At 37.7% G+C, this 22,285-nt stretch overlaps 2 protein-coding genes and 1 long non-coding RNA gene across 4 annotated transcripts in view; 2 read left to right on the top strand and 1 right to left on the bottom strand.

Moving 5' to 3' along the window:
- LOC135209237 (uncharacterized) overlaps nt 1-22,285 on the bottom strand; it is a 108,674-nt gene that overhangs the window by 86,167 nt on the left and 222 nt on the right. The window lies entirely within an intron of this gene.
- LOC135209235 (phosphoenolpyruvate carboxykinase, cytosolic [GTP]-like) lies at nt 4,513-8,154 on the top strand. The gene is made up of 3 exons (XM_064241928.1): nt 4,513-4,670; nt 5,649-5,757; nt 5,899-8,154. Exons 1-3 carry the CDS (start codon nt 4,621-4,623, stop codon nt 7,699-7,701), a joined length of 1,962 nt encoding a protein of 653 aa, XP_064097998.1. The 5' UTR covers nt 4,513-4,620; the 3' UTR covers nt 7,702-8,154.
- Nucleotides 11,255-17,481, top strand: LOC135209236 (uncharacterized). Its single transcript, XM_064241929.1, has 4 exons — nt 11,255-11,776; nt 14,253-14,367; nt 15,523-15,676; nt 16,468-17,481. The coding sequence occupies exons 1-4, from the start codon at nt 11,762-11,764 to the stop codon at nt 16,727-16,729; spliced, it is 546 nt and encodes a 181-aa protein (XP_064097999.1). The 5' UTR covers nt 11,255-11,761; the 3' UTR covers nt 16,730-17,481.

A 22,285-nucleotide genomic window follows, 5' to 3' on the forward strand; every position in this document is an offset into this window, starting at 1 on the left:
GATGCCAATGAATACAAAAGTTCTTGATAAGTATCGCGCACCAGTTAGGCGTCGCTCGTGTTCTGAAAGCAAAAATCTCTGGAAGAATGACGTCAGTGATAAGTGTGTGTGTGTGTTCGACTTTCGAGGATGGATGACTGAGGGGGCTGAAGTTCATTGATATGCAATTATCACTGATAACGTAAATAAAATGCGTCACAAACTTGCTCAACGCTGAGACAAAATCAGATGGATATGTTACCTCCAACTGAAGATGCAAAACCAGTTTTCCCTTGCTCCCATTAGCACTTTAAAATAATACTGATTCGTTGTTCTATGTTCCTACTAGTTTAACAATTACAATATATATATATATATATATATATATATATATATATATATATATATATATATACATGACTGGTAAAAATGTTCTCTTACAACAGAGTTCCATCTAATAAAAGGAGCCCATAAAAGCGTCAAGATATAGAAAGTAAGTACTATATTTCAGAGACAGCTAGCTGTCTCTCTCTTCAGGTAAGTAATGAAATATAGTACTAACTTTATATATTTTAGCGTTTTTATGGGCTCCTTATATTATATATATATATATATATATATATATATATATATATATATATATATATACATATGTATATATATAGTATATATATATATTATGTGTGTGTGTTTGGGTAAGCAGAAATACACACACACACATATATATACATATATATAAAGTATGAATGTATATATGTGATAGTAAGTTAGCACTTACATTAGCAAAAGAACTCTCCAAGCGGATGCACACAGTAGGACTAGCCTCCGTTGAATAAAAACCTATTACGTATGATCTGTACACATCTGCTTTGCATAACGACCTCGGGTACTTCATTTGATTACATAAACCTGTTTGAATCTTACATAAGAAGGTTGGTTGTCTTCTACGGCCGCTTGCGTAAGAAAGGGAAGAGCCAGGCAGGCTTTGGCTTTTCCTTATTCGTCTAACAGGCGCTGGCTGCTTGAATAATGGTGCACATATTAATTTCACTTACATATTAGTAAGAAGGAATCCGGGATAACTGGTTTCTTTGTTTGTATGGCGTTTTTACGTCGCATGGACCTAGTGGTTATTCAGCAACGGGACCAACGGCTTGACGTGACTTCCGAACCGCGTCGAGAGTAAACTTCTAATCACCAGAAATACACATCTCTCACCCCTCAGTGGAATGCCCGAGAATCGAACTCGCAGCCACCAAGGTGGCAGGCCAAGACCATACCGATCACTTCACTGGGGCGCGATAACATTCGTGCTTCAAAACCTCATGACTCAGTACATAAGTTTTTTTTTTTTTTTTTTTTTTTTTTTTTTTTTTTTTTTTTTTTTTTTTTTTTTTTTTTTTTTTTTTTTTTTTTGTAGCAGACTCTTAGGATATGGGACCACAAACACCATACTCACAGGTACTTGGAGATTTTCACACCACGTTCCGTTGTATGGGGCATGATCGAATGGTAGTTGAGGTCCCTCTTCCAAAGCAAACGCCATCACACTCCGGCCTAATCAAGGTCTTTGGAGAAGCTGAAATCATGACAACTCAAGATTCAGCTGAGGCTGTCGCCAAATTGGCACTTCAAAAGATCAAGTGAAGATGCAATGCATGCATTACTAACCCTGATGCTACATATTATCCTTGCATTTCAATCCAATTCTATCTTTTAGTTAATTTCATTTTCTTTTTAATAAGGGAGATCTCTTCTGTAGCCACCCCTTTTTCAGGACGGAAAATGAGTAAATTTTAAACGATAAGCATTTTTCTCTTCGGATGGCTCCAGAAGGTTATAACCTTAACCTTCAAATTCTCAGCAGGTAGTTTTAGATGAGGTTCCCAACCCCATGTCCATCACCCCCTGGACTGAGAACCCTCACAGCTGACTGGCTACCACCACCGGGTGCGTAATGAAGTTAATAGAGCCACAATGCATTTTTCGGGAAACGGGCCGAAATAATTTCAAGAAATTCGCATGATTTTAAATATAAATGAGTGTTCATCTATTTAAACGCTTTGCAGAGAGACATAATCCTACTAATTAAGCGTCATTCAACAGGGCATCACTATGGTAACAAATATAACTACCAGTCCTTACAATAATTGGGAGCAAATGAAGGGCATGAAAGACGCCATATGGGCAGCAAATAATTCCTGATAACAGAAAAATTCTCCAAGGTTATCATGTCCACGTGTTATCTGCATTGCGCAATTAGCTCAAACCCAATTTCCTCCATAACCTCTTGCGAATCTTTTAAACAAGTTCTATTCAATCGTGTGGTTTATTTTTTGTATAGGTGCTTCTATTGTCTTCGTTGCGATGCGTTCATCGTTAACATATTATTTTCCCATTTACAGGCATTTTATTTATCTGTCCTCTTCTTTTCTTTTATTCCCAAAATGTTCAGGTTTTCTCTGAGATTCGGGAACCGCTAAATCGTTTATAACTCCGGCAATTCGTAGCCTTTTAAGACTTGGCCATCTCACTAACAAGCACAAAGTAAGACTACACACTGAAATTCAAAGAAGAAGAAGAAGATGAAGAAGAAGAAGATAGGTAAATATTTCACATTATGACACTTTATTTTAATGAATCTCCCCAAATAAAGTTTGTTCATTAAAATGCACTTTTGCCAACGGCTGGTGGACCCAGGTTCACGCACAGTCATAAATATAAGTTTTACTGCTGGCCTCTGAACTTCTACAGATATTACTTCGGATATTACTCTCGAGAGGTCTTAAGCTATAAAACCATCTTTACTTTCTCGGGCTTCACTGCACGATCTGGGCTTTCTTTCCAATTCCGTCAATACCCAGAACCTCATTCCAGTCAAGTTCAGGATGCAAGATTTCTCTAACACTTCTGTATTCTCTAACAAATTAGCACCAGACAGAATTATGCTGAGGAAGGCGTAGTAGGGATGACAGCCTCACCCCATAGAAACTTGCAGTCGATTGGTAGAAAAGCCACTGGCGCCTTTAGCCTTTGCTCCAACCTTTTCTTTTAGCTAACTCTTGAAAGGTACCGAAATTAACACGTGAGGAAGTACGTGGGAATGTTCAGAGGCGTAAACAACAAACAAGACGATGAATCTTATTGGTAAACATAAACATGGTACATAAGCAAGAAATATACGGCGTAGTAAGATGGTGGACATTAGTAACGGGTTACTACTGTTACTGAGAACAATAATAATGATTATTTTCACTCTATCATTCATTAAAATTACTGCCTATCTTCACGAGTTAAAATGAAACTACCATCGAAGGCTTTTAATCTAAATGGAAAATTCTCTCTCTCTCTCTCTCTCTCTCTCTCTCTCAGTTCGTATTAGTAATTCTCAATTTTTCCTAATTTTGAAGTCCCGGAAACAATTTTTTCATATATATTCCTCTCTCTCTCTCTCTGTATGGATTCTATGTCTTTACATTTCACTGACTCGTAGAAGGTAGGAGAACAGGACCAATCATACAAATAACCGGGAAAAACGCTTTAAGCACATTCTCTCTCTCTCTCTCTCTCTCTCTCTCTTTCTGCCCTTACGAGCTACCTGAACAAAAACCTGCATACCCCGCCCGCAACCCAAGGCCGCAGCGCTTCCCAAGATGTAGAGGATGTAGTAGATTCAAAGGGTAAAACTCCCAAAGGGCTTGACGAACTCAATCTTAAAAGCACCAGAAACGTGTTTCTGTTTCATGACGTCCGTAGGCTAAAAACCGTTTCCCCAACCACCTTCAGGAACGGGCATTTCTTGAGAGTGAAAGTAGACTTTAATTCTTATTTATTATGAAGTAAACGTGCTTATGCTCCTCTGTTATATATGGTTTTATTAACCGACGTAAAGCTGGTTTTTATTTACATGCAGGAGCAATCAATGTACGAATGTGCATTGCAGTATAATACATACAATTATTAATTTCAGCTCATTTAGTGTTTTCATTGGGGTTGAACATCCCGTGAAACTGTTGGTATTATCTGTCAAAAAGCTTACACAATACAAAATTCTGTGTGTGTGTGTGTGCATTCCTTATCACATTCTAAATGTAACGTTACTGTTAAAATGTCATTTTTTTCTTCTTTTTCCTCCCCCTTTCGGCTCCCCAGGACCTTGGACAACAAACCCGTCTCGTGAGGCGGCTGGACGCTGGTTAGAGACAGCCAATGAGAAGAACGCATTTCAGGGGCTTGGCTTACTACTTAGCCAATCCACGTCGTCGATCAGATAATGCCTAACGTACGAAAAACTACCTGACCTTATTCTACAATAATTTGCTGCTCTTTGTATACGTATCTAAAGCAAACCAAGGCCTACTCCAAAACTAATCTATTTGGTCTTTCAAGGAGTTTTTTTTAACTAGTTCCTGTTTATCGAGGTTGAGTTGAAAGTCCCTTTCCCGACCCCCACCACCTTTATCAGCAAGACGTAGATTCTCAGATGACGTCAAAGAGACGCCGAATCTCCATGTATAAAAGAGTGCATCGCGAACAGACATGGCATGACTCAAGCGTTATCCATTACACGAGGAACCGAGCGGACTGACTTCCATAGCTAGAACTACACAAGAGACAGAGGAAACTACTTCAGCCCACACAATGGTGCTCAGCGAGAGAAGCAGTATTCACGACAGCGTGAAAACCTTAGGGTAAGGCAGCTTCATTTTTCTGTTAATTAATGTATACATTCATATATATAATGAATTCACATTGTCTTAGTTTGGTTAGTCTAATGCCCATACATGTTCTTGCCCCTGGGCCAACCTTTTAAAAATTACTTTGCTCAAGATTTTCACTAAACGACACCGACCCTGAATGAAACCAATTCAAATAAAGTGTATCAAAAGCTACATAATTTATTGGGCAAAAGGTAAAAAGCAAAATCCCATTATCATTCTTTCATCTGTCGCCACAGCAACAAAAGTCAAGGACGCCAGCATAAAAAATGTACACAAATAACTTGATCAGGATAACGTAATAACCACTTCAAGTTCCACTGATAAGAATGATTACATCACTTCAAAACTAACAATGTACAATTAGTGTTGACATAAACCAAAATGCACACTGTGCACACCACCACAAAGACAATGAAATGAACAGTTAACCCAAGGTACCCTCTCAAAGACTTGTATGACTTATAAAAGTAGTCTGCATAGAAGCAAGTATATGAAGAGTAGCAGAAACAGCATGAAGTCCTAGAAATGGATGCAAATTTAGAGGTTCATCGCCATCCTCATCCAGAATCTTAATGCAAAGAATCATGTCAGTATACTTTGATTTTCTGTGTAACAGCAATAACCAGCAGGCACTGAACTCCACATTGCGATAAACTGTCATTGAGCCAAGGACCAGCCACCCTAGCCCATGACCCCCTAAATAGGCACATTGGTCGTAGTTATGGGTTAGTACGAAATGCGACTGTTTGGATATAGGAGGCAGGGCCAATACATGGACTAAAGGCAACCATTCGACAGACATTAGATGAAGGGAAAGGAGCATACCCAATAACACCAAGCTGTCATGGATTCATATGCCAATAGCCTAGTGGTTTGATAGATAAGATAAAATTCATATGACTCGATATGAACCAACCTTATAAAACAATGCCATTATTTATATTTCAGAATAAACAGCATAATTACGGAATCTCTAGATGGAGTGGGGAAATCTTCAGAGTCTGAATCAAGGGCCCTCGCTAACAGAAATGCAAAGCTCACCAACCTTAAACCAAAGGTAAGTTCCTTTACTCAAAAATATATAATTAAGATATGAGTAAATCTTAACAATGACATTTATATAATAAAACAAAAACTTCATGCTGGAATTTTTCCAGTAAATGCAGCCCATTCATCAACACTCAAATATTCTCTCCAGGTTCGGAAATTCATCGAAGACAGCGCTCGTCTTTGCCAACCATCCGACATCTACATTTGCGATGGGAGTGAACGAGAGTTGAGAAATCTCATCAACATCATGCAACAGGCTGGAATGATTGAACCTTTGCCCAAATATGATAACTGTTGGCTTGCCTGCACTGACCCCGGAGATGTGGCACGTGTAGAGAGCAAAACATTCATTGTTACCAAAGAACGTCGTGATACCGTCCCTACGACTAAGGAGGGTGTTAAAGGCCTTCTGGGCAACTGGATGTCACCTGAAGATCTTAAGAAAGCTATTCAAGAAAGATTTCCTGGGTGCATGGCTGGAAGAACCATGTATGTTGTGCCATATTCCATGGGGCCGGTAGGCTCCCCCCTGTCAAAAATTGGTGTTGAATTAACTGATTCTCCGTACGTAGTTGCTTCCATGCGCACAATGACAAGGATGGGTAAAGCTGTTTTGGATACACTTGGGGATGAGGATTTTGTCAGATGTCTCCATTCAGTAGGGTGCCCCCTTCCACTGAAGAAAAACCTTACAAATAATTGGCCATGTGATCCAGAGCGCACAATAGTAACCCATGTTCCCGAGACAAAGGAGATCATTTCATTTGGCTCAGGCTATGGTGGAAATTCCCTCTTAGGCAAGAAATGCTTTGCTCTCAGAATTGGTTCTACAATTGCAAAGAAGGAAGGCTGGTTAGCTGAGCACATGCTTATTCTAGGTATCACAAACCCCAAAGGAGTAAAGAAGTACATTGCAGCAGCTTTCCCTTCTGCCTGTGGCAAGACCAACCTGGCCATGATGACACCTTCCCTACCTGGATACAAAGTAGAATGTGTAGGTGATGATATTGCATGGATGAAATTTGATGAAGATGGAATCTTAAGAGCAATCAACCCAGAAAATGGCTTCTTTGGAGTAGCTCCAGGCACATCAACGCACACAAACCCTGTGGCAATGAAGACTGTTCTTTCCAACACAATTTTCACTAACGTTGCAAAAACCAGTGATGGAGGAGTCTTCTGGGAAGGCTTAGAGAAAGAAATTCCTAAAAATGTAACCATCACTTCCTGGTTAGGGGATACAAACTGGACTAAAGATTCAGGAAAACCTGCAGCACATCCTAACTCAAGATTCTGCACCCCTGCTGGTCAGTGCTCTATTATTGATCCAGCGTGGGAAGACCCAAAAGGCGTACCAATATCAGCCATTCTTTTTGGTGGACGACGCCCTGAAGGAGTACCCCTTATTTATGAAGCCTTCAACTGGAGACATGGAGTATTGGTAGGAGCAGCTATGAGATCAGAGGCCACGGCAGCCGCTGAACACAAGGGAAAGGTTATCATGAATGACCCATTCGCCATGAGACCTTTCTTTGGGTACAACTTCGGCCATTACTTGCAACACTGGTTAAGTATGGAAGGCCGCACCACTAAACCTCTTCCCAAAATTTTTCACGTCAACTGGTTCCGGAAAGATGAGAAGGGTCACTTTATCTGGCCCGGATTTGGTGAGAATGTACGTGTTCTCGACTGGATTCTTCAGCGCATTGACGGAGATGGCGCGGCAGAGGAAAGTGCTGTAGGATATATTCCAAAACCTTCTTCTATGAACATGGTAGGACTAGAAAGCGAGAACATTGACATGGATGAACTCTTCAGGATTCCTAAGGACTTCTGGCAACAAGAAGTCAGGGACATAGCTAGGTACTTCTCTGAGCAAGTTGGAGATGACCTGCCTAATGAGATAACAGAGGAACTGAAGAACCTGGATAAACGTGTGGAGAAGCTGTAGGTCTGAAATGTTTGCCCCCCTGTTTATGGGGCAAAGTCACTTCTACTCTTGTCATATACTATCTCTGGTTATTTATTACTCCATTATGAATTCTTCACATTACCTCTAATTCACATTGAATCATATTTATATATCATTAAAAATCACCTACTTCATGTCTAAGTTGAGGAATATGTGCTGGTGCATTTATTTGACTAAAACACTGATATAGACTTTACTGTCATAAATTATTCAATAATTAATACATCTGAGCTTATTTATTTATTTAAGTATTTAATGCTTATTCATAAAATATTTTCATTTGCATTAAACCTTTATTTGCTTCAAGTCCATGTACTGATTTCACTGCAACCCTGATGTATAGGCTTTACTGTGTAAAAAAAAATGTCAATTGTTGGAACATCAGAATTTTTAAAATTTATTTATTAAAGTATTTACTGCTCTTTCATAAAATATATTTTCATTTACATTAAACTTCATTTGTTTTGACATGAGATAACACAAATGTGTACTATTCCATGCCAGTAAAATATTCCCACCAGTTTTGACAGCGAATCGCAATCAGGATGCCATACTGGCTGCCACACAAACTTTCTTTACCTTAGTCACACTGTCATACTAAGTATGTTTGAGTATAAATGGGTACCTGGTGTTCTGATACACCTGTAACTTAAAATAAGAAAGAAAAATTGGTAACACCCAAAGTTTATTGAAACAGTGCATTTAAATTAGCCAATGGTAGGGGAGTGGGTAAACCAGCCCAACTCTGTGTCAGTCCCAAGCCCGGATAAACAGTAAGGGCTTGAGTCAGTAACAGCATCTTGCCGTGAAACATTCAAGATGAAAAAACAGCTGGACGAGGCTCATTTAAAAACAGCGATCCTGGCTAGGGATTAAGATGAGAAGGAGAACTGAAGGAGTAGTATATATATGCGGACTTTCTATATTCAATTGCCAGTGAACTGTTCATGAATGTGTTTCTGAAATCCTTACGGTTCCACTCAGTCCCTGACTACTTAAGCAGTGATAATCGAATAAAATATGAAACTTTTCTTAGAAAACTCTACAAACATTTTCTAAGCCTTCCCTCACAATCAGTTTGGCATTCTTGTTATGCTTAATTTACAAAATGGCATGACTGCATATCCTAACAAGTATCATTAGTCATTCCAATATTAGGTGGATAATGACACTTCGTACAGAACATATTCAACTGGGGTGAGGGTGGGGGGGGGGGGAACAAGACAGGAGTACAAAGTAGTGTCATAATTGGGCTTTCTAAACAAGCCCCGAAACTTTATAAAAATTCTAGTCAGACAGATAACTAGGTTCCGGTCTCTTGACATTTTGTCGTTGAACAATGTTTGAGACTTGACTTATGTATGTATTTATATATAAATATAAATATATATATATATATATGTATATGTATAAATATATATATACACACACATATATATATATATATATATATATATATATATATATATACATACACTTAGCAAAGCAAAAGTGATCCAATAGCAATAACAACAATAAAAATAAGAAACGAAATGCAATCTAAGACTACGTCATTTCGACCTCATCCCATCTCTCAAAAATTTTGTTGGTCACAAAACACGGCTAATACAAGGTATAGCTACACTATTTAACAACTAAGACGAAGAACGACGTGGAATGTAAACCTTACAAAATTTCCTGACCTTCCAGAAGAGTAATGAAACCATACTATAAGTACTTATAAATATATAAATAATCCTACAGTAGGAATATGAACGCTTCCGGCACCGGAACTTGTCTAGTCAGCAGTGCATCGTGCTATATATAAACAATATGAAGACGCAGCATTAACACCGACCAGGCCACAACTTAGAACGTCTTTTCCTTCAACTCGAAAAATCAGTGCCCCGTACGTGCCTACCCTCTGCCCGCTTAGAAAGCACGTTCACCTCCCTCTCAATAAAAAAATACTCTTATTAGCATGAGTAGCGAAATAGAGAAACGAATCCACAGCTACGTATACGTAGTACATATATTTCAAGATAGATCTGTACAGAAAGCTTTCGGGAAACTGTTCGATTCATCTTTTCAAGAGATTGAAGAGGTGAATCGAGAGCTTTCTGTACAGATTTATCTTGAAATATATGTATATAGTATACAAAGCTGCGGATTCGTTTCTCCAAAGACGACATTGTAAATCACTGATCTACACTGATTCAAACACATACAAACTCACATAGCCTATATTATTAGATTTCCTTCAAGTAACTGGTTCTCTAAACATGTTAGATACATTTCTGCCTGAACTGCATGGGCACCTTTTTAGGGAAATGCCCGCGGTAAGGGGAGCTTTCGGGCACTTTTTTGGGGGAGGGAAATCCTGCCTTTGGTTGGTAAATAACCCGAAAACTCTGGGTTTCTAAGAACTGACGTAGTTTCATCATAATCTCGCATTGGGATGGGATGGCCAGCTTTTGAAGGGAGGATGCATCATCTTGCTAAAGTTTCTTCGTTATTATTAATGTTAATAAAAGAGTAATTATCTTTATCATTATTGATGGAGTCTAATAAAAAAAATATTATTCACAAAGGAGTCTACGGCAAAAAAAAACAAAAAAAAAAATATATATATATATATATATTATTACCACTGATGAAAAAATCTGAAGCAAAATATTATTATTTATTATTTAGGTAGATGAAACCTACTCATGGAACAAGGGCACAGGGGCCATTGACTTGAAATTCAAGCTTCCAAAAAAATTATTATTGTTGTTTGTTTGTTTGTATGGTGTTTTTACGTTGCATGGAACCAGTGGTTATTCAGCAACAGGACCAACGGCTTGACGTGACTTCCGAACCATGTCGAGAATTATTATTATTATTAATGAAACTGTCTATGACGAAAAAAAATTCTATTTGCAAGACACTTTTCAGTATTCTACCCTGACGTTACTGACGCAATTATCTTCCTTCATGTTAATTTTTAATTTCTTGTAAAGCAAAGTGACACAATGCCACAGGAAATTAATAAGGAAAAGGGTGGAGTTTGACAGAATGCTGCACATTTTCCAAAGTTTTACTCTTGTCTGGCAGAAAATGACTGTCATTCCTGCAATCTGAAGTGAGGCAATGCACTGGGAGGAGAAGCTATGGAAAGGAGAGGGCCCTGGGAGAGAGAGGAGAGGGGGGAGAGGGGGGGGAGGGGGGTAAGGGGGAGCGGTAGGTGCGGTTTCGGAAAGTAGTTGAAGGAGTATAGGAAATGATGGATGTAGGTGTGGGACGCAAAAAAGAAGAAGAAGAAGAAGAAGAAAGAGAACTGGGTCAAGGTGGGTAGCTTTTGAAGTTGCCTACTTACACTTTTTTTTATTATTATTATTATTTATCAAAATAAACGAAGTTTCGTTCTTGCAAAGACGAAATTATGTCTACGCAGGCCACACTCTCCTAAAAAGTCATTGCTAAGCTAAACTAAGAAACTTTCGCTCCTTTTGCAAGTCCTCAAATTCAAAAACTCAACTTAGAAGAGTGACGAAGTTGCATAATTTAAAAAATACACTACAAAACACAAACAGGATAACATGGATGACGTCAAAAAGGGTTAATCTGAAGTCAACAGCATTTCCGGTGTGTAAATACAGTCATTTCGAATCGAGCTTTTACGAGACAAAGACGCTTATTAAGGGGTCCAAAATATAAGTTTTTTTTTTTTTTTTTTCTCCAAAAGCGTGTGGCTTCATTCGAAGACGGTTTTCTAAAACTGACAGAATCTCTGAGTGGAGGATCCGTCTGAACACCATAAAGACCAGTGTGCGAAACTTTCTGCGAAGTATGTGCTAATAGACATTGCTTAGTGCTAGTGTTACCCGAGTGACTCAAGTGATCGTTTTCGGTTAGAATATTTTGGCGACTTCGTCTCTTGAACTTCTGCGTATTTCTCGAACAAAATATTCAGCTGAGAAACCCAGTGCATTGCCTCTATCCCAAGACTACTCCGATATTTGGTGGTTCTGTGTAAATTCCTACCTGGCAGTTGATTAGTACCCAGGTGCGCCAAGTAATGGCAGAAACTTTGGTAGGTATTAATTTAAAACATTTTATATATTTGTTTTGTTTTAGTCACTGACGCCTAGCATAATTTTCTTCTATTTTGGAGTACAGTTATCTCCTACCTTTTTCTTTTTGAGCTACAATGGAACGTCAGCAATCTTTCAACTTGATGCCGATTGCAAAATGTATTTAGTAGTTGTTACGGGAACCATGAATTGATTTTTAAAAAATGTAATATACGTGTAATAATGGCTTTGGAATCTCCTCCCAGCTTCAGGTTTCCCATAATTCCTATTATTATAATCTCCCAGCCACAGAAATCATAAAATTGATTTATAAAAATGTAATATACATTCTCAAATGACTTTGGAATTTCCTCCCAGCTTCAGGTTTCCCATAATTCCTATAATTATAATCTCCCACCCAAAAGGATTTAGCCTTGCGCCTTGTCTTTCGGAACTGACCAAGTCCGGGCTAATTAGGCGATCCAACCGATAGGACTTTTTTTTTATTATAAAAAGAAAGGAGTTGCAAGCCACATATGAATGGTTTGGGTCATTTGTACACACGTCGTAGTTATGTGTGTGTGTGTGTGTGTTTTCCTACGCACGCCGTCAAGACTACTGGTGCGAAACGGCATTTCATTTACCAGAAATAAAACTGCCTGGAATGCAGGGTCACGCTGAGCATATTTAAACTGCCATCCAATCCACTGTGGAATTTTAATGCGTCACATCAAACATTTTTTACCTTTTAACCCGTGAAGTCACGAATATGGGTTCACGGTTGGCCAGCCTAAAAAAGTACACGCGCTCACCTGACTACTTTTAGTTCTGGCAGTTTCATTCATAAAGCTTTTTTGTGAAACGCGAGGCGAGACGATTAGTTTATGAAGAATTTAATACAGAGGCTGAATGTCGAACTATGTCTACTACGTGACTATTACTACGAAAATAGTATACACTATACATCCGCCTATTGCTAATATGACTTGCAGTTTCCGGTTACTTCCCCTTCAAGGAAAACAGAGGTGGAAAACCACTTTAATGGAGTAACACTGATTCATTCGTGTGCTTTTTTTCTGCGAGTGCAGTTGGTTACAGAAGGGAATTCCTCCAAAACGTATTACTAAAACCCGCATCACAAAATCAATATAAAACCCTAAAAACTAAAGTATGTTGCATACTTAAGGATCTCAAACTTTGCTTGATTTCAGTTGGAAATGTGGTCCCCATAAAGATAAATAAATGCAACTACAGCATCATCAGGCTGAGGAAATATATTACACTATAAGAATATATAACAAAAATTCTGATTGTTAGGGGAAAATAGCAAGAAATCTGAACGTTTTCGTGCTGCTGGAATCTTAATCAAATCTTAAACAGTCTGCATACATTGGAAAAGCTCTACTACGATATACAAGCTATTGAGTAACACATTTCTGAATACAAATCCCAACTTATTATGCTCTCTGCACATTGTACGGTCACTGACTTGACAGTGAAAACAGGCGTTGCAACTACCGGGGTCACTGACACAAAACCAATTATCTACTACTAAAATTTACAGGAAACATTTTCGTAAATAAATCAAACCTAGCAAACAAAGGAAAACAAACCTTGTCCTAGTTATCACCTTCAATTGTAACAGAAGGATGGCATTCATGTGAACTTTTCAAATAAGGTCAAAGTTGTCCAGACGTTGGGTTCAGTCTAATGCACGCCACCATTCTAGGACAAATTATCATCTGGATCCCAAAGGCACCATGAAAGACAGAGAAAGAGGTCTGATGTATTTGTTGCAGCCAAGAAAGGGCTCTGGTCAGTGACAAGCAGAGAGACATCTGGCTTAATATGTGTCACAACCGGCGTTGGAGTAATTACACTTGAAGAAATACATTACAATTAACAATGCGTACAATTACTCCAACCCTGGTCACAGCCGGGAAGTGGTCTGAAGTGTCATACAGCCAGAGTGACTCGATGACAGCCATGTAGCAAAGGAAGTGGTCTGACAAGTGCCACATACATTTGTGAAATGAGTCAGATGAAGGCCACACAAATAGGGAATTGTCTGACGAATGCCAAACAGCTGGAGAAGCAGTCTGACGAGTGCCATACAGCCTTGAAGGGGCCTGATGTGTGCTTTATAAAGCTAGAGTACTGGCGAGGGCTTAAAATACCAATATCTAAATTTCTGCTCCTGTCATCTTAATCAGGGGGGTACAAATGCCAAAATTATTGACTCTGTAAGGACCCACTCCATGCACCACTTCAATTAGATAAATATATAGTTTTATTTAGTCCTTTATTCTCGTACTTCAAGTACAAAATGTTCTAACTACTCACAGGCAGTTAATCAGGTACTAAATTCAGATTCCTGCAGAGGACAAACGTCAACCAGACTTGCATAAGAAATCTCGTTATTAGATTTTGTCAAGTTACGCATCAATGAAACATTAGAGTAGTGTTTATTATTCCAATTCTTCTCTCCTGTTCTAGTGGTGTTTAATCGGGTGCTTCTTCTTTGGCTCCTACTTGATCCTGTTCGCTGGCTTAGGTCTTCTGATTGGCAGCGGGTCGTTACGTGGGGGATTCGCCCTGGTCTTCCTTGGAGGTAAGTTTGAGTTAGTTCAGTTTTATTTTAGTGAGGTTGAAGATGCTAAGCAAAAGGGACTGTCGTCACAACCGACGATGTTAAAACATATTGACTTCTCTTTGATTACCGCGCTAGACGATTCATGCCCCTTCGTCAACTCTATATATAGTTGTTTCCAAGCAGCTGTTAGATCAGCTGATAGCTTTCAAACCCACCAGTGTAAATGTATATGAAGTCAGCCTTATGTTGTGGAAGTTTTCTGCAAAAAAATGGGATCATCTGTGATTCAGTAGTTTAAGTATGAATGTGGCAGTGACAAATGTCTTCCTTTTTTCCTCTGGAGCCACCCCCTGTTTAAGGGACATATATTACTGGATAAAACTGACATAGACGAAAGGAAAGTCTCCCAACCTACTCTATGGCCGAACGGAGATGAAAGTTGGATAAACTGAATCCAAACGCATAATTGTTTAAAGACGTTTCCTTCATTAAGATCTTAAATCTGGTCCCTTTTTTTTTTTGCAATATCTAAATATTCCGGTGCATAAACGAAATTTGTCATCCTATTTTGCAGTCGGAGTTCAATAGAGCAAATGGTTCTGTCCTGGTCAGAGAGAGAGAGAGAGAGAGAGAGAGAGAGAGAGAGAGAGAGAGAGAGAGAGAGAGAGAGAGAGAGAGTTACGAGGATTAAGATGTTTCAAAGACTTGTTAGTCTATCCTAAGAGGAGACATCGTGTCCTCACTTATATCTCTGGGAACAGGTTTTACTGTTCATTCACAGTGTCCTAATGATTTTGTCTAGCTTTCTTTTAAAATCTTCCTTCCACATTGTTAAGAGAGAGAGAGAGAGAGAGAGAGAGAGAGAGAGAGAGAGAGAGAGAGAGAGAGAGAGAGAGAGAGAGAGAGTTTTAATCAAAAGAAGTAACATTCATTCAGTGTCCTAATAATTTTGTCTAGCTTTCTTTTAAACTCTTCCACATTGTCGAGAGAGAGAGAGAGAGAGAGAGAGAGAGAGAGAGAGAGAGAGAGAGAGAGAGAGAGAGAGAGAGAGCTTTTAATCTAAAGAAGTGACAAGCAGAAGAGAGCTGCGAGCATATCACTTTTCTTAACGAGAAAGAAAAACAAACAAACAGCTGTTCTAAATTTTTTTTCTCTCTCTCTTTTTGCTTTAAGGCATTTTAGCAACGACCTCTACAGTTGTCACCTGCGCGGCTTACTGGTTCCGCTACAAAAGAACCGCGACGAACGTCGTCGAAGATGCGGAGGATTTGCCCCCCTCCTACAGGAGCTCGTGGGAAAGGTCCTTCCTAGGTCGAACGTTCTCCCGGTAAGTATTTTGACGTCGAGTTAAAGGAGTCTAGAATAATGTGAACTAGAAGGAAAATAGGAAAATATATACGAAGATGGATTCCATTTTCAGATGACAAAAAAATAAATAAGTAAACATAATAATAATAATAATAATAATAATAATAATAATAATAATAATAATAATAATAATAATAATAATAATCTTACCACACTATAAATACCACCAAGTCGAATCGGAGGACTGTGATAGACCCCCCAAAAAAATAAATAAATAAAACAATAATGATAATAATTTAAATCAAAAGAAAATTCGGAAAATGTGGGTTTCACTTTCAGATAATACAAAAAATAATACCAAAACTTAAAGAAAAATAGGAAAATCTGTTAAATGACGGGTTTCATTTGCAGATAACAAAAAAATATAATAATTTAAATAAAAATAAAATTTAGAAAAGTCTATTAAAAGATGGGTTTCATTTTCAGATGACAAAAAATATAATAATTTAAATAAAAATAAAATGAGAAAAGTATATCAAAATATGAGTTTCATTTTCAGATAACAAAAAAATATAATCCAAATAAAAATAAAATTTAGAAAAGTATATTAAAAGATGGGTTTCATTTTCAGATGACACAAAAATAGTAATATAAATGAAAAGAAAAATCTGAAATGTATACAAAGATGGCTTTCGCTTTCGGATGACGAAAAACAAAAAACAAAAAACAACATAAACTAATAGAAAAATCTGAAAATCTAGACAAAGATGGGTTTCTATGCAAACTGTCAAGCTCACCCCTCCATTACAGAAACCAAGCGAGCATCAGGCACCAGACGATGCTGGAGGAGAGACCGGATGCCAGACCGACTTATCGCACCCAGCATCCACAAAACTACACGAATTTTGCAATGGTCACCAACGACGAAGGCTCCGAGGTCGCAGAGCTGCCTTGCAATTACAACGACCAGTTTGGAATGGTGCCATCTTCTTCCGAGAGTCCTTTCAGTCCGAAGTTCATGGATGCCCCGCCCTCCTATGATGAAGTTATGGCTGCCAAGGGCAACTCATAATGATTTTGGTAAGCTCCTTCCCAAGACTTGGTAACGAGAACGTGAAAGCACCTTGTGACTGGAGGACAGGAAGTCAATATATATTCAATCGTATTCCAAGTTGATGTGTACAATTCATTACTACATCTGACTTTTACTGTTGTCATACAACTTGAGTAAATCTACTGGAATGAGTTGAATCTTCAGAAGGAAAAATGTAATACGAACACTAGTCGTGCTGTAAGAATAGAATACCCATAATATTTTGTAAATTTTGACGCTGTAATAATAAATTAAAGTACAATTGTATTTTGTGAATTTTAACGCTGTAAGAATAAATTAAAATACAATTGCATTTTACAATTTTCGACGCTGTAAAATAAATCAAAGTACAGTCATATTTTGTGAATTTCGACGTTTCTAACATATTTCCAAAATACGACGTGATTTTGATTTATTCTTCAGAGGAATACCGTAGCCAATTCGAGGTGTTAAGTTAAAACTACTTCAAATGCTTATGATCTACACCTCACCTGATAGGGCTGAAAGTAACTAAAAGATGGATTACTGAGGAAGCTTCAATACAACATTTGTAATATTACGCCAAAATTGTAAACTTACAAGAGGGAGTCAACGTGACCTGTTGTATAATGGGCTCAGCTCCTGGGAACATTGCCTTGATAACTGTATATGATCTGGCTATATTTATTCTTATCTATTCAATTATATTTATTAGACGTGTGAAAACTACAGTATAAAAAATTAACATGAAATCACTAGTATAATTTTCCTTTTAAATATCTATTCATTTATCCATCTACACATATATGTATACTGTATATACTACATCTACATGCAATGAATAGTGCTTAACTTCTCGATTACCTACTATCTTTTTTTGAACAGCAATTCGCTGACAAACTAGAATCCACATTTCATGAAAGGGCAGCACCTTATTCTCGTTCCATATATAAATAAACTTAGAAATTAATTCCAATTCATATGGAGACGTGATACCTGTCAAATTGTAACATATTTTACTTGGACTGAAATAAACCCATCATAACACTGATGGTATGATGTCATTCATTTAAAATTTTTGTGATGAATATATTCAAAATCAGGAATGCGATATTTTATACTTTAATGCGTAAGTATGTGCTAAAAAATCATAGGCTTCATTGTTTTAAAATTATAATATATAAAATGTTCGATATTATTCAAAAGTATGATCTACATATAATTGATCCACGGATAAAATTATGGATATTAACAAATGGTATAATAGCCTTAATAAAATACTATAGTCTCCCAGTACATACATTTCTTTAGCGCCTCTCATCATAGAAAACCAGTTTTTATGGTATACTACTGAAGTGTGTTAAGCTAGACTTTGCCCATCGTCAACCAATGCACCTAGTAGGAACCACAAAAGTTTGGGAAGGAAACGCAACAAAGTAAGCCAGTTTCATTGGACATTATTCGAATCACTTTAATATCTCTGCCTCATACGATGGTTATTAAAAAGCCTCGTCCAGTTTAATTATCAAGCATTGAACAAATCTTCTCGTAATAATGAACGAGCGAAAATAATGATGGTTGGATATACTATGTACAAGTGTGCTATAATATAGCTTCTATGAACGCCATATTTTGTATGTTAAAAAAGAGAGCCTTGAGATTTTCCTAAAAGATATTCATATTCTAGATATAATTTCTGTCTTACTATGGTTCATATCCGCATAGCATAGCAATACTGATGGTACTATAGTCTCAGTTTGGTGATTTTGGCTTGTTATCTAAGCGTCACCTACTCCTATATGATAGTACTATACATGGCGGAAGCTCCCTGGGAAAGCCATGATTAGTACTAGCCCTCTGGAATCAAAGTATTATATACACCCAATCCTAAAGTGTGTGGTCGACAAATAATTTTAATAAAAGATATCTTCGTGCCGCCTTCTACTTTACATTTACCATACGGTGCTTAGTACTAGCACCTCGAACAGGTGAAGCGTAGATAGCTATAGTAGATTCACATCAGCCGTGCATTCGATGAGTAGGCCCATCCCTTACGACGCTCTTGTTTGGCTGTTGATAAGCCAATGACAGGGTTGGAAACTCTCAGTCTCTCGAGAGAGTTCACGTAGGCAGGATGTATGTTCCACCTCTCCTGAGGGACACGTCGTAAGGGATTGGCCTAGACATCAGATGCACGGTTGATGTGAATCTACTATAGCCAAAGTAGCACCCTTTTTCCATATTCCAACTCAAGTGATCTAGTAATCATTGCCCCTAAATATTTGAAAGCTTCGGTGTAAATAATCAGTCCTCCATCTACATAATTTCATCACTTTTTCTAAACTTTTGAATCCCATCTCCCTGTGACAGATTCCATCAAGCAAACTTTATACAACCGGTGGCTTTTTTCTGAATAAAACTGCATAATCTGCATGTGTAAATCTGTTAAAGTTTCCATAGTTAATCCAACCTAAACCTTCATTTCCTCTCCGACCACATTTTTCTTTGTAAAATTTATGAGGGTGGAAACAGTAAAGGTGAAATATCACTCCCTAGTAGCAACCCACTAATTACTGCAAATTCACGCGACTAAACATGTAAGTCAATATATAAAATACTATTCTAACAAGTATTTTTAGAAAATAGCCCACAAAGTTCACTTCAACCTCTCTATGTTAACTTGTACTGGTGACTGAGAAACCAGTTTTCAGATGGAAAAAGTATTATGTACCTGAACAGCAAAAAAGGTGGAGGTAGTAATGAATGAAAAATAAAACAGACTGGTGCAAAATGTACACTTCAGATTTCACAAGTGTTGGAAGGGGCATGATACACCAAAATAAAAGTGTTGGATGGCGGGAGTGAATGGTTATACAAGAAGCTCTCATGTGACTACTCCAGTGAGAGCAGGTGATTTTGACGAGCTGCTGATGAGCCTTCTGAAAATTTTTTGTGTTTATGGTGTTTTTACGATGCATGGAACCAGTGGTTATTCAGCAACGGGACCAACGGCTTTACGTGACTTCCGAACCACGTCGAGAGTGAACTTCTATCACCAGAAAGACATATCTCTCACTCCTCAATGGTTGCCCGATAATCGAGGTGGGACGCTAACACCATACCGACCACGCCGCTGAGGTGCTTGCTTTTGGACATGTGTATGAAATGACTGTAAAGTCGTGGAAGCTTTATGCAAAGGGGGTGGGGGGGAGGGGTTCATCCACGATTATAGGTAGTTAAAGTAGGTTATCCCCTTGACCTTCGCTTACCTCTTAATAAGCAACATATTCTTTGGAGGTTTGAATTTAGTCAATGGTTCAAATGGTGGGCTGGTTCAATATGAATTGGGTTCATCTTCTGAATAATAATAATAATAATAATAATAATAATAATAATAATAATAATAATAATAATAATAGTCATCATGAAACAGAAACAACTAAATGCCTTTCCAAAACTCTACTAAGTAACTTGACGATAATAACCACGAAATATCCAAAAGATAAATTGTGATACAAGAGTATATCGAGCACCAGAATATATAAAAAAGGTCACATTCTACTCTAGAAAGGAATCTGATATTCATATAATTATCAATCTTAAATGGATCCAGGGTTGCCTCATTAAAATTAAAACTAGAATGATTGTGAAATGAAGACTTCTTGAGGTAAGGTAAGGTAGGCCTTTCTTACAAAATTGTCAAAGGATTACATAATATAACTGTACAAGATTTTCTTATACGTTACGATTTGCCTCAAGGAAAGTAATTTGAATTTCGTATGAAGTTGTTCTTTTCATAGATTTTACAATGTAAAAAGTGGTTAGATAAGGAGAAAGTTTATACTGGAGTAACGATAGATACTTAACGGACTTCGAATATACAGATGATGCTGTTTTAGTCAGAAAAAAAAAAAAACATTAAAAAAATCTTCCTCAATAGTATACTTCACATATCTAGAGAGACGTGACTCAAAATAAGTTCTTGTGGAATGGAATATAAAATGTAGGGCTAAGGCCAAGCGCTGGGACCTACGAGGTCACTCAGAGCTGAAAGGGACACTGAAAGTAAATAGGTTTGAAAGGCGTAACATGAGGAAAATCTCGCCCTTGCACTATGAAACAATTGGGAAGAAAGAGAATATGAAAGGAGGTACAGTAAATGGGATGGAAGGGTGTTGGAGCTAGGTGATGAGGGGATACTTCAAAGAACCTTAAGTAATGCCAACATTGCCCTCCGTGAGGTGCACTGACGGCGCTAAAGCCCTACGAAAGTCTCTTTAGTTGGGGGTTAGTGGTGTCAATCAGAGCACCTTAAGTTTCTACTAATACTTATCAAGATATTATTTACGCGTATAGGACTAACTGGATCCTTTCCATTCTAGCATTACAAGAAAATGTCCTGAGTAAGAATGAATCAGACATCTATTTTCAATGAAAGTCAATTGAATTAATAAAATCTATATACAAATCTACCATTTTCAGTTCAATAGGCTTCTTGTAACACTAAATGGGACTTAAAAACAGAACCCTCAGTTCCTAGTTTGCATGATTCTATTATAAATATTATTACATCTAATTGGACCGCCGTATTTCAGTAAAATGTACCCCCACTAACCATAAAAATGCGATAAATCTACGAAACTAGGTCTAATAAGAAAAGTATTAAGAATTTGAATTATGTGTATACATTATGAATAATAAATTCTTCGTCTTTTAGGCGATTTATAGTCTCAAAGTTATGTATATTTCACGATACTAAAATGATCGTATCATGGCATCACTCTCTATATCTTTCTTCGACATTTATAACCAATGGGATTACACAAGATTCTGGTATTTTTACGCTGCATGGAACCAGTGGTTATTCAGCAACGGGACCAACGGCTTTACGTGACTTCCGAACCACGTCGAGAGTGAACTTCTATCACCAGAAATACACATCTCTCACTCCTCAATGGAATGGCCGGGAATCGAACCCACGAACACCGTGATGAGAAGCACCAAACCAACCACGCCACTGAGGCGCTTAGTAGCACTATACTGGAACTATACCGTAGCCATTAAAATCCTACTGATAACAGTGTATTAAAGCACAGTAGTACCTAATCGTCATAAGCATTCTATGCTCGCTTTTCATTTTCACATGAGATACTAAAACACACCAGGAATATATATTGCCCTCTTCATTACGAGAAATTACGTCTAAGCATTAACAGAGAGAGAGAGAGAGAGAGAGAGAGAGAGAGAGAGAGAGAGAGGATGAAGACGAGAGAGAGAGAGAGAGAGAGAGAGAGAGAGAGAGAGAGAGAGATGACTGAACCCTGGTCTTAGTAAAGCCTTAACTATGGTTGATTGTTAAATTGTATTAGCCTATGTATCCTACCGGAACAATTTATAATATATATATATATATATATATATATATATATATATATATATATATAATGACAGAAATTAACCTACTCCTTTGTCCTTAAAAGTATAGGCCTAAACTTTAGCCCAGTCGGAAACAGGTTGACCGAATGTAGTTACATAGGCCTAATAATACTTAAGTTA

The sequence above is a fragment of the Macrobrachium nipponense genome, chromosome 37 (assembly GCF_015104395.2).
Source record: "Macrobrachium nipponense isolate FS-2020 chromosome 37, ASM1510439v2, whole genome shotgun sequence".
In the NCBI taxonomy this organism is placed as follows: Eukaryota; Metazoa; Arthropoda; class Malacostraca; order Decapoda; family Palaemonidae; genus Macrobrachium; species Macrobrachium nipponense.

Excerpts from the sequence above, each read along its gene's own strand:
- LOC135209235 (XM_064241928.1), top strand. The coding sequence starts at position 4,621 with ATGGTGCTCAGCGAGAGAAGCAGTATTCACGACAGCGTGAAAACCTTA. Across the intron at positions 4,671-5,648 it reads GACAGCGTGAAAACCTTAGG|AATAAACAGCATAATTACGG; the intron begins GTAAGGCAGCTT and ends TTTATATTTCAG. Across the intron at positions 5,758-5,898 it reads TCACCAACCTTAAACCAAAG|GTTCGGAAATTCATCGAAGA; the intron begins GTAAGTTCCTTT and ends TATTCTCTCCAG.
- LOC135209236 (XM_064241929.1), top strand. Across the intron at positions 14,368-15,522 it reads CGCCCTGGTCTTCCTTGGAG|GCATTTTAGCAACGACCTCT; the intron begins GTAAGTTTGAGT and ends TTTTGCTTTAAG. Across the intron at positions 15,677-16,467 it reads CTAGGTCGAACGTTCTCCCG|AAACCAAGCGAGCATCAGGC; the intron begins GTAAGTATTTTG and ends CCTCCATTACAG.